The sequence below is a fragment of the Acipenser ruthenus genome, chromosome 13 (genome assembly GCF_902713425.1).
Source record: "Acipenser ruthenus chromosome 13, fAciRut3.2 maternal haplotype, whole genome shotgun sequence".
Classification (NCBI taxonomy): Eukaryota; Metazoa; Chordata; class Actinopteri; order Acipenseriformes; family Acipenseridae; genus Acipenser; species Acipenser ruthenus.
This window is the reverse complement of record NC_081201.1, coordinates 22,660,751-22,672,556: the sequence shown is the minus strand read 5'-3', so window position 1 is coordinate 22,672,556 and position 11,806 is coordinate 22,660,751. Positions and strand designations below refer to the sequence as shown.

The 11,806-nt window shown below is 40.1% G+C and overlaps 1 protein-coding gene across 1 annotated transcript in view; it reads left to right on the top strand.

Annotated features, from left to right (window-relative positions):
- Window positions 1–215: 215 nt before the first annotated feature.
- LOC117418426 (PDZ and LIM domain protein 1-like) overlaps window positions 216–11,806 on the top strand; it is a 48,079-nt gene continuing 36,488 nt past the window's right edge. The window contains exon 1 of the mRNA XM_034031465.3: window positions 216–535. Within this exon, the coding sequence (XP_033887356.2) occupies window positions 437–535 (99 nt within the window). The 5' untranslated portion in view covers window positions 216–436. The remainder of the gene's footprint in view (window positions 536–11,806) is intronic.

Genomic DNA, 11,806 nt, shown 5'->3' with positions numbered 1-11,806 from the left:
TGTTGGTTTGTGACAGATAGATGTTTTAAGTCAGTCGCCTCTAATAATAACCGTAAGGCAGTTCTCAGGAAAGCAGGAATGCGAGTCAAAGGAACGGGACATTCCACATCCATTCAATCACCTCTACCATACATGGTAATGCTTGTAAGAAGGTGACGTGTTAGCACAATCCCTAAAACAAACATAGGAAATCAGCTCAGTGAAAACGAGCTGCCTGGACAAGTTCTACGCAGTTCCACAGACTTCACTGGCTGTGTGGGGACACCCTCTGAACATAATACACCACCTTCCGGATTTTGTACTGCACTGCACTTTTCTTTCTAATAAACATTGCAGACAAAGGTCTTGTGAATCCAAACTTCAGCCGTGTCTCTTCTCGACAGGACAGTGTGTATAATAAACGTTTTCAAAAACTCACTTTCCATAGTTTGAAAACATGACTCAAAACATACGAGCTGTTGTGAAAGGTCCCGGGCCATGGGGATTCAGACTGGTTGGAGGGAAGGATTTCGAGCAGCCTTTAACGATTTCTCGGGTAAGAGAATATTTATTGTCACTTTCCAGAGCAAACACACTGTTTAATACTATGTGAAGAATTTGAGGCAGCGCGTGATTACTCTGTACAGGCTCGCTTTTCGGCTTCAGCGTGTTGTCTGTCTGTTACAGTGGTAGGGGCGGACGGGATATGACAGCCTTTATCTCTTGCAGTTTGTGGGGATGAAGACTAAACGTTCTGTGACGCGGAAAAATAACTTAAAAATGATTTTTTTTTTTTTTTTTTTTTTTTTTTTAAATAAGCAGTTTATATTTCACGTCCACATACGGCAGACGGACTGCATTTTATTTTAAACATATTTATATAGCAAGGATTTCAAATTTAGGTTGTGCATGGTGTACACCTTAAACATGCATGTTTTTGTTTTGATTTTGAAAAAAATAAATAAAAGAATATGAAACCTTTATGGGTGCAGCAAGGTTTTGTAACGTATTACGGTAGTGGTTAAAATGTGTGTGCATCCATTTTGAGTTTTTTTACTTTTTCAGAAATGAGACACACAAACACATTAAATTCAAACAGCATTTATTGCCAGTATGCCTTCCAAGCACCAACCAAACACTGTCTAAGAGCAATGCATAAATCAACTGTATTCTAAATAATCTCAAAACTTTATCAAGTCAGGTCTTGAAGAATCCCAAAAAATCAACATCAGTATCATGGCTAGGTAACCCCTTCCATACACCCACCACTCTGTGTGGAGAAGTACTGTAGGTATCCCCTACCATCTTAAATCCGTCTCCACTTCATTCTGAACTGTGCCCTCTGGTTATTGGTAAGGGTTAACTTGTGAGGTCCTTTTAAGATCTGAAAGACCTTATATTAAGGGCACCCAATTCTGCTTTGATCTTTCTAGGCTAAATAGATTAAGTTTCCTCAGTCTATCTTCACAGCTCATTTTCTGACTCATTAAAGCTGTCTGAAGGCATCAGTAAAAATATTCTGTCTTCAGGGTTTTGTCCATTATATGGTCAATGTCCAAATGAATTGATTATGATATCAAACAAACTGTGATGTACCAACTACCTGTGCATTCTGCTGTGTTTACCTATTGTAGGCCTTGTGTGACTGGGTAACTTGTGACATGTAGGATTGGGACGAGAGAAGCAGGCCAACAGTCTTTAATGGTGTCTCCTTCAAATGTGACAAATGTATTGAATCGGTAATGCCATAATATGGTTATTATTTTGATTAGTTCTTCAGTTTGGCCTTTACTTGTATTGGACAAAAGTGAATCTCTAAAGAATATATGACTTTGTATATCATTCATCTCTGTTGGGGCAATTAAATATTATTATTATTATTATTATTATTATTATTATTAATAATAATAATAATAATAATAATAATAATAATTTATATTGACTTCTAAAGAGGTTTTTAGCATGTCACACATTGCCATCTGCTGGAGAAATGCTGTAATTGTGGCAGTGATCTTAAAGGGAATGTCGATTTTTATCTGTGTATGTAGTTAACAAGATATTATTATCCAATGCTGGAATTCAAAGTGTTTGTCTACTGTAAAAACATGTTTAAGTTAAAACAAGGGAAAGTTAAAATAAAATAAAAATAAATAAAAAATAAAACTTGCTGTTATTTAAAAAATTCTGTGTTTTAATAATGTGCTCCATTTATTTTCTTGACCATTCCAGCTTATGATGCTTTAATTGTTTAATAACAATATTTCCATTTATTCTGAGACATCCTAGGCCTAAGAAGTCAACAAATCAATGTCCCGTAGCTTAAAATTTCCCTGTCCCGGTCCCACTCTCTGTCTCATTTCGATATGGACTTGGATAACCTATAAATACTGTGCACAGCTACAACTTTGTAAACATGTCTGCCAGTTATGATCTTGTTCAGTTTGAAGTGAGAGCCACACCTTGGAATTGCCTTGCTGTCTTTGTAGGGTGTGGCACTCCATGCTTCAGTGCCTACCTCACCCTCCTGTGATGTCACCTTCCTTTACCTCACCCTCAGTAATGCTACACCCCCAAAGGCCTGTTTGCTCTTATGATAAGCTCAAACCTTGTTCTGTTTTCCATTTAATGCTTAAAACCACATTTATTTTTCTGTCAATTCCCTGTCTGTAACATAGCAACACGGAATCAGCTAAGACCAGAACCTGAACACAATCAGTGGGAAGAAGCATAAAGCATAGTAAACTGAAACACGTCAGGAGGTTAAAACAACTGCGGCCACTGAACAGATATAGGATGTACTGGATGAATTACAGAATTGTTAAGCCTAGTTTCACATTTCCATAATCAGACCTAACTTTTGTGAACTGATTTACAAGACAATATTTCAAAGTATGCAGAGAATATGGAAATAGAAGTGTCACAAATAGCGGTGCAAGTTCAGGTTATTAAAGTTTGTGAGACCATTTTATAAAATCTTAAGGGGCACTACCATTATTTTTGGTATCTAATGCACACAGCATGTTTTGTATAACGTACATCCTGTCAAAAATAACATGGTAAACTATATAGAAAACTACAACTTGGGTATACTGTGCACCTATAACTTGTCACACATGCAATTTCTCTCCAAATTTGTAAAAGTGTACATGTTTTATATTACAAAAATTCTGGCAGACTTTGAATTAGTTTATTGTAACTTTTCCCCAGATGAAACCAATTTCACCTTCAAAGGCCACTCATAAATCATCCCATTGGGAAGTATATTGTAAGATTTCATTTTGGTTGTCTTGAAAAAATTAAGTCATACACAGTTCTAATCATTTCAATTAATTGTTTTACCTTAATAAAAGCAGGATTGAAATACAAAGATTAAAGTTTCACTTAATATATTTAATATACCTTTTTGGTTTATTCCGAAGTTAGAAAATTCAATACAAAAATATTATATTATTATTTGTTTATTTAGCAGACGCCTTTATCCAAGGCGATTTACAGAGACTAGGGTGTGTGAACTATGCATCAGCTGCAGAGTCACTTACAATTACATCTCACCCAAAAGACGGAGCACAAGGAGGTTAAGTGACTTGCTCAGGGTCACACAATGGGCTTGTGTTCATTTCTACTGCTGGAGTCGTACTAGCGAGGATGTAGCTGCTGGGCTTGTGTTCATTTCTACTGCTGGAGTCGTACTAGCGAGGGTGTAGCTGCTGGGCTTTTACAAGGTTTACAAAAAAAAACTTCCCTAAGCAATGTAAACCAACTGGACTGCAAACTTCCTACATTCTTGAGTGTAAGTACAGTTGAGGGGAGAATGTATTAGACTCCCCAATGGAATAGTATAGGATCAAAATCATTGTGGGACAATATTATGTATTTAGCAGACACCTTTATCCAAGGCGACTTACAGAAACCATGGTGTGTGAACTGTGCATCAGCTGCAGAGTCACTTACAACAACGTCTCACCTGAAAGATGGAGTACAAGGAGGTTAAGTGACTTTCTCAGGGTCACACAGTGAGTCAGTGGCTGAGGTGGGATTTGAACCGGGGACCTCCTGGTTACAAGCCCTTTGCTTTAACCACTGGACCACACAGCCTCCTCCTATGGGCATTATTAGAACTGGCATTCAGAATATATTCAAAGATGTAGTAATAACACATTTAAACAAAATTAATGTCATGTTTTATACACAGTTAAATTCAGTAAAATGCATAGTTACCATCCCTATTGAAGATGCGAGTCAGTTCCAGTGCAGTTTAGATGAAAACAATGAAGCGATGATCTTTGTCCAGATTTTGCAGAAATGAACACCTTAGCTGTTTTGAAGATTTGAACTTGAAGAAAGTTGTCTGAAGTACTTTGTCTTCAAGCAGATAAAGGATTCTTTTTCCAGCGGTTGCTGGTTTACAGTTATTAAGTTGCATTTTTTACTAACGTTTATATCAAAGTGATTATAACATTGTGACTTTTCTTGTCAAAATAGCAAGTTATATTTAGGCTACTTTTCAATTGTAATCGGTAGAGCTTGTTAACACTTGAACCGCACTCCGTGTCAATTTGAATTTAAAATGTTAATTACTTTTCCGTTGTAAATTGTATGTGCATGTCCGTTTTTGACTTTTGCTAAATATATGAATTAAGTATCCAGATGCCGTTTGATAACCAGAATTGCAAAAATTATAAAGTTATAAACTACCTAGAACCGCCACGTGGGTCAATGTGACCCATGCATTTATTTATTTATTTATTTCTTAGCAGACGCCCTTATCCAGGGCGACTTACAATCGTAAGCAAATACATTAAGTGTTACAATACAAGTAATACAATAAGAGCAGGAAATACAATAACTTTTGTTCAAGCAAAGTACAAGTGTGACAAACCACAATTCAATAATACAGCAGATAATAGTGATAGTTACATCAGGATATGATTAAATAGTGATAGTTACATCAGGATGTGATTAAATACAAAGTACTACAGGTTAAACACTTGGCAGATTACAGTATTCTGAAGTACAGGATTAAATGCAGTAAAATAGGGGGCAGATAAGAGCAAAATAAAGCACATTTAAATGAAGGGTGATAGTGTCCCAGGATACAAACAGAGGAGTTCTACAGGTGCTGTTTGAAGAGGTGAGTCTTAAGGAGGCGCTGGAATGTGGTCAGGGGCTGGGCAGTCCTGACATCTGTAGGAAGGTCATTCCACCACTGCGGAGCAAGGGTGGAGAAGGAGCGGGCTCTGGAGGCAGGGGAGCGTAGCGGAGGTAGAGCTAGTCTTCTAGTGCAGGCGGAGCGGAGAGGTCGAGTGGGGGTGTAGGGAGAGATGAGGGTCTGGAGGTAGCTGGGTGCAGTCTGGTCAAGGCATCTGTAGGCTAGTACAAGAGTCCTGAACTGGATGCGAGCGGTGATCGGGAGCCAGTGGAGTGAGCGGAGTAGTGGAGTTGCGTGGGAGAAGCGAGGCAGAGAGAACACCAGGCGGGCAGCAGATTTCTGGATGAACTGGAGCGGACGGGTGGCGGACGCAGGGAGGCCAGCCAGGAGGGAGTTACAGTAGTCTAGGCGGGAGAGTACCAGGGCCTGGACCAGGAGCTGGGTAGCATAGTTGGTGAGGAAGGGTCGGATTCTTCGGATGTTGCTCAGGAAGAATCGGCAAGTGCGTGCCAGAGTGGAGATGTGCTGGGAATAAGAGAGGCAGGGGTCCAGGGTGACTCCGAGGTTCTTAGCGGAGGAAGAGGGAGAGAGTGTGGTAGATTCCAGAGGAACAGAGATAGAGAGATCAGAGGAGGGGGAGGAGGAGGGAAAGAAAAGGAGGTCAGATTTAGAGAGGTTGAGTTTGAGGTGATGCGAGTGCATCCAGGAGGAAATAGCAGACAGACAGGTAGAGATACGGGAGGAGATGGTGGAGTCAGAGGTGGGGAAGGAGAGGAAAATCTGAGCATCATCAGCATAGAAATGGTATGAGAAACCATAGGATGCGATGAGGGGGCCCAGGGAGCGTGTGTAGAGAGAGAATAGGAGAGGACCCAAGACTGACCCTTGGGGGACTCCAGTTAAGAGAGGGTGAGGTGTGGAGGTTGCTCCACGCCAGGTTACCTGGCAAGTGCGGTTGGAGAGGTAGGAGGAGAACCAGGCCAGAGCAGTGCCAGAGATCCCCAGGTCAGCGAGAGATGATAGTAGAATAGAGTGATCAACAGTGTCAAAGGCAGCAGAGAGGTCGAGGAGAATTAGGACAGAGGAGAGAGAGGCAGCTCGGGCACACTTTAGTGAGTTGGTGACAGACAGGAGGGTGGTTTCAGTGGAGTGAGCAGAGCGGAAGCCAGATTGGAGCGGGTCAAGCAGAGAGTGGTTGGACAGGAAAGCAGAGAGCTGGTGGTGTACAGTCCACTCAAGGGTTTTGGAGAGGAAGGGTAGGAGGGAGGTGGGTAGGTTTTTTAGGAGGGGAGTGATGGAGGCTTTTTTGAAGGCAGAGGGAAAGATACCAGAAAGTAGAGAGGTGTTGAGGAGGGAGGAGATGAAGGGGAGTAGAGCAGGAGCAGTAGCTTGAAAGAGGTGAGTGGGGAGGGGGTCCAAGGCGCACGTGGTGGGTTTGTGACCCTGGAGCAGGGAGGAGAGGTCAGAGTCTGAGAGGGGCAAGAAGGTGGAGAAGGAGGGTGAGTTAGTAGGGGATGTAGTGGGTGTAGGGGTTGGAGCAGGAGGGGGTGCGGGTGAGGGAGAGGTGTTAAAGAGTTTGCGGATATCTGAGATTTTAGAAGAGAAGAAGGAGGCGAAGTCACCAGGGGAGATAGAGGAGGGGGGAGGGTTTAGGAGGGAGGAGAAGGTAGAGAATAGTTTACGTGGGTTGTTAATGGAGGCTTGGATTACAGATTGGAAATAAGCACATTTAGCAGAGGAGAGAGTAGAGGAGAAGGAGGAGAGGAGAGTGCGGTAAAGGTCTAGGGCAGCAGGGAGTTTGGTTCTCTTCCATTTCTTTTCAGCAGATCGCAGTGCGATTCTTACCGAGCGGAGCGCCGAGGAGAGCCAGGGATGGGGAGGGGAGGGGCGAGCAGGTCGGGAGGTGAGGGGACAGAGGGAGTCAAGGGAGGAGGTGAGTGAGGAGAAGAGGGTGGAGGTAGCAGAGTCTACGGAGAGTTGTGAAAAGGAGTCGATAGGAGGGAGGTGAGAGAGAGCAGTGGAGGCAAGGACAGAGGGGGAGATCGGAGGTTACGGTGAGAGGTGACAGTGGGGGTAGGAGGAGCAGGAAGAGGGGGGGAGAGAAAGAGAAAAAGAGATGAAATAGTGATCAGAGAGTCCAGGGGGGTGACAGAGAGGGTGGAGGGGCAGCAGGTCCTGGAGAAGGTGAGATCCAGTTGACGGCCAGCTTTGTGGGTAGGAGGGGACGGAGAGAGACAGAAGTCGAAGGAGTGGAGGAAGGGGGGAATCCAGCAGAGTGGCTGGGGTTGGAGAGATGGATGTTGAAGTCACCCAACAGGACAGTCGGGGTAGACAGAGAGGGGAGGGAGGAGAGTAGATAGTCGAGTTCATCCAGAAAGTGAGTGAGAGGCCCAGGGGGGCGATACAGAACAATGAGCAGGAGTTGACAGGGAGAGGTTAGTTGGACTGCATGAAATTCAAAGGTATTGACAGAGAGTGAGGAGAGATCGGAGGGGACAGAAAAGAGTAAGGAGGGAGAGAGGAGAAGACATGTCTTTTTTTTTTAATATATAAGGCAAGATATTAATTTTTTTTTTTGGAAATGCAGCAAACAAGACACGCCCCCTCCTCCTAGCACACGTTTTTTTTTTTTTATTATTATTATTTCAAGCCTTTCTTTGTTCGTAGACTGACTAGGAGACAAATATTGCTATGATTGTGGATTTGTCAAGATGCAAACTCAGTGAAAGCCTAGTTGCTTATTTTTCAATGTACCTGGAGACAACAATCCTTCGTTTTGTTCCACAAATGCAACTGGGAATATATCAGAAGGAAATACTTACTCTTGAAAGTAGTCATTTTGATTGGAATACGGCAAGCTGCACTCAGATCCATACAACAAACTGAAATGACAGCTAGGATAACAACTTATGTGCCTAATATGAAAAGTATGTTATATATTCTTTTTTTATATTACTATTAGAAAAAAAAAGCATTTTGGTTTTACAGGTTTGTATGTACCAGATTACATGTGTTTACACAATAGTGTTCAGTGGAACCGAGTCTGTTTACAACACAGCTCCTGGATGCAGGTACAGTCAGCTGGCAGACGCGTACACTCCAACATACAATGTAGGTGTCATACTGGAAGTAGTGTTATATTTTCGTTTTATGTAGTATTATAAACAATGATTTTGGTTTTATAGTTTTGTGTGTACATGTACCCGTTTACACCTGTACACGGCTATATGTACATACCCGTTTCTTTTGAAATGTATATTTTATTATAGTTTTTCACTGTTTGTAGTCGTGTTGTATATGTGCTCATTTTGAAAATAAAGCCTTTATGTTTAATTTTCCATTTAAATATAGTGTTTCTGCGATGCAAATGTTAGATATGATGTTCATGAATAAAACTTTTCAGTTGTATCCGATAGTAGGTCTTTAATTTTCATAATGAAGCATTTAAAAAATGTAAGGGTCACAGTGACCCACATGGCGGTTCTAGGTAGTTCGAAAATCCGGCGATGCTAGTGTTAAACGTCGAATTCCCAAAAAATGTGAGTTCGACTGAAAGAAATAAAGGGGTTTCTCTAAATTAGACGTTTCTCAGTGGCATAAAAAGTCTGATTATTTTTTTAAGTATAAAGGTCGATTTCACCAATGCTCTGCTTGAATTTAAAAATTAAAGATTGAAAAAAAAAGGTAAATTCTTTCAAAAATAAACGTCAATATTAATCGTCGATTTTGGCAAAAAAATAAAAATCGAATAGTAGCAAGCCTAGTTATATTCAAAGACAGAAATAGGATGTAACTAGTTTATAGCCAATTACATAAGTAACAATTAACAGGTTGCTTTCCCAACTCCTCATGGTTTGCTTATTATTACCATATTCTCAAATGGTTGGTTAGTCCGTAAATAAAGGCGGGCTGGCAACTTCCGTAGGGCTCCTGATTTTCCATTTTGGGAAATAGCAAATTCTGTTTTTCAAAAATGACCAATTCCAATGTTTTTTTTTTTATCAACTTATTTATAATTAAGCATGACATTTGAACATAAATATAACTCGTTCTAGTTAAAATAAGTAAATAAAAAATATATATTACCACAATTTTTTTTTTTAATTAGTCAAGATTTTTAATAAGACTCTTGTCGCAGTATTATTATTATTTATTTCTTAGCAGACGTCCTTATCCAGGGCGACTTACAATTGTTACAAGATATCACATAATTTTTATATACAATTACTCATTTATACAGTTGGGTTTTTACTGGAGCAATCTAGGTAAAGTATGCTTACCTATGCGTTACCATTCTTTCACTATGCTTTGTAACACTTTGTCATACTTTTACTATAAGAAACTGTTAAAAGAACAACTGCGTTTATACCTAGAACAACCATGAGCGGTCTATTCAGACGGCTGTGACAGGATGGCTAGAGTGGTGCATGTGGGTGGGGACATCAGACCAGGAAATGAAACAATAGCAATGAACGTACGGGGCTAAACTGAATGCAAGAGCGCTCAGCTTTTTATTAAACAAAAATAAACAAACGGTTTAAACAAAACACAAAATAAAAGGCTTAATTACCCGTTAATACAATAATTACCTTAAGGCTCCAGCCACATTCCGACGAGAGTTCTAGGGAAGGGGTTTTAAGCCCATCTTCACTGACTACACATTATAGGACTGGCATTTTCACCGGTCTCAAACAGTAAACAATAAAAGACGGACGGTGCTCGACCACCCGCACAAAACACAATAATAATGATTAGGACGGACGGCTTCATCCACCCGCCTACAAATACAATATTAATAATAATAATAACAACAACAATAAAAATATAACACAAATAATAATACATAAATAATAAAAGGGGCGGGCACCTTGCCACACCAGCGTATTAAAAACAACATAAATTGTAATGTTTTCGCACGTACTTGGTGACTCGTGACCTTTTAGTATATTTTTCTCCTGTTGAACTGTAAGTTGATTGAGACCGTAGGCACCTAACCCATAGTGCACAGGGAGGAGGCAAACTATATATTTTGCCCCTCTACTTTTTTTGCTCTGTGTAAACACATTATTATTCGTTATGGTTTTGCCTGTAAACGGTTTAAAATGTTAAAAAGTTAAGACGCCATAAGTCCAACATTAAAAATAACTAAATAAAAGCCTACAATGAAATGGCCCCTACACGATCATTGATTTGACACACCATAGTCCACTCTGCACTATTCAGCAGCTAACGTTAGCAGCGGTGTGACTGCAACAGAAGATGCTGGGCAGTTTGGATACTACAAAAAATGATTAATTAAATATAGGCTAGTTTAATTGTTAGTTTTGTTTTGTTTTGTTCTCTATTAATTAAATTAAATAAAATGTTACTGCTATTAAGCACTGGTAATAATCTGAAGCAGTGGTATTGCAAAATAACAGAATCCAGTTTTTACTTTAGTTTTTTTTTTCATTAAAAACTTGTCGTTCCTTATTAAAATTAATTTTCAGCTTTCATATTGAAGCTTGTTGTGTACTGCTCATTCAAGTCTGTATCTTAAACACACGCGCTGTAATTTTAAATTTAAATTCCAAAAACTGTCAAAATGACCGCCTTGGTCGTTTCTAATGTTAAGGGCATATTGTCTCCATGCCTCTTTGGCCTATTTAAAATGTCTGCTGTCTGTTGACAGCCGAATCTAATCTTTTTCTACAATTCATTGGGAAAGTGTTTTGCCTTGTGGTTTCCTGGCTGCAAGGATCTATTAAACTCACATAATCATATACAATGACTTGCCAAAAAACTATCTTGCACACGTGTCCTAATGATTTGCCAAAAAATTTGAGAATGTATATAAGATCGGAAAATCCCAAAGTCGCATGTATATTTATGTGGTAAAGTGATATCATGTGATTATTATTTATTTCTTAGCAGTCACCCTTATCCAGGGCGACTTACAATTGTTACAAGATATCACATTATTTTTTACATACGATTACATTATTTTTTACACATTCTTTTTACATACAATTACCCGTTTATACAGTTGGGTTTTTACTGGAGCAATCTAGGTAAAGTACTTTGCTCAAGGGTACAGCAGCAGTGTCCCCCACCTGGGATTGAACCCACGACCCTCTGGTCAAGAGTCCAGAGCCCTAACCACTACTCCATACTGCTGCCCATGTGATCCACTAGACCTATACAAGCTGTGTGAGAGTTGTGCACAACTATTCAGCAACAATCATGGGAAAGAAGAAGGATGTCGGTGAATTCACAAGGAATGTGATGGTGGGTTCCTCAGTGAAGTGGATGTACAGTATTAGCCAACGTGTTCATTACGACAGTCTCCTGGGAGTTCCTGGAATGGTCAGGTTGGCTGAAAGCCACCAATGGAAAGAAAGCAAAACTCTTGTTGCAAGCGTATGCAAGCTCTCTTGATAACACTTCAACCCTGGACAAGACACACCCAGTAAGCCATTTTCTAATTTCTATGTCAGCCAAAGAATTGCAAAATCTTGGCTTGGTTTTCAAAAATAGAAGTGGACTTGCGCAGGAGTAAGCTCTATAAACCTGAACATATGTGGTCCAGTGTAACAGTCTTTTTCTAGAAAATACAAATGGACAGTTTTGATTTCCACAAATTTGTAGGCTTTCATGATTTACTACTGTAAGTTATTTTTGTAGTGATGTGTCCACGAT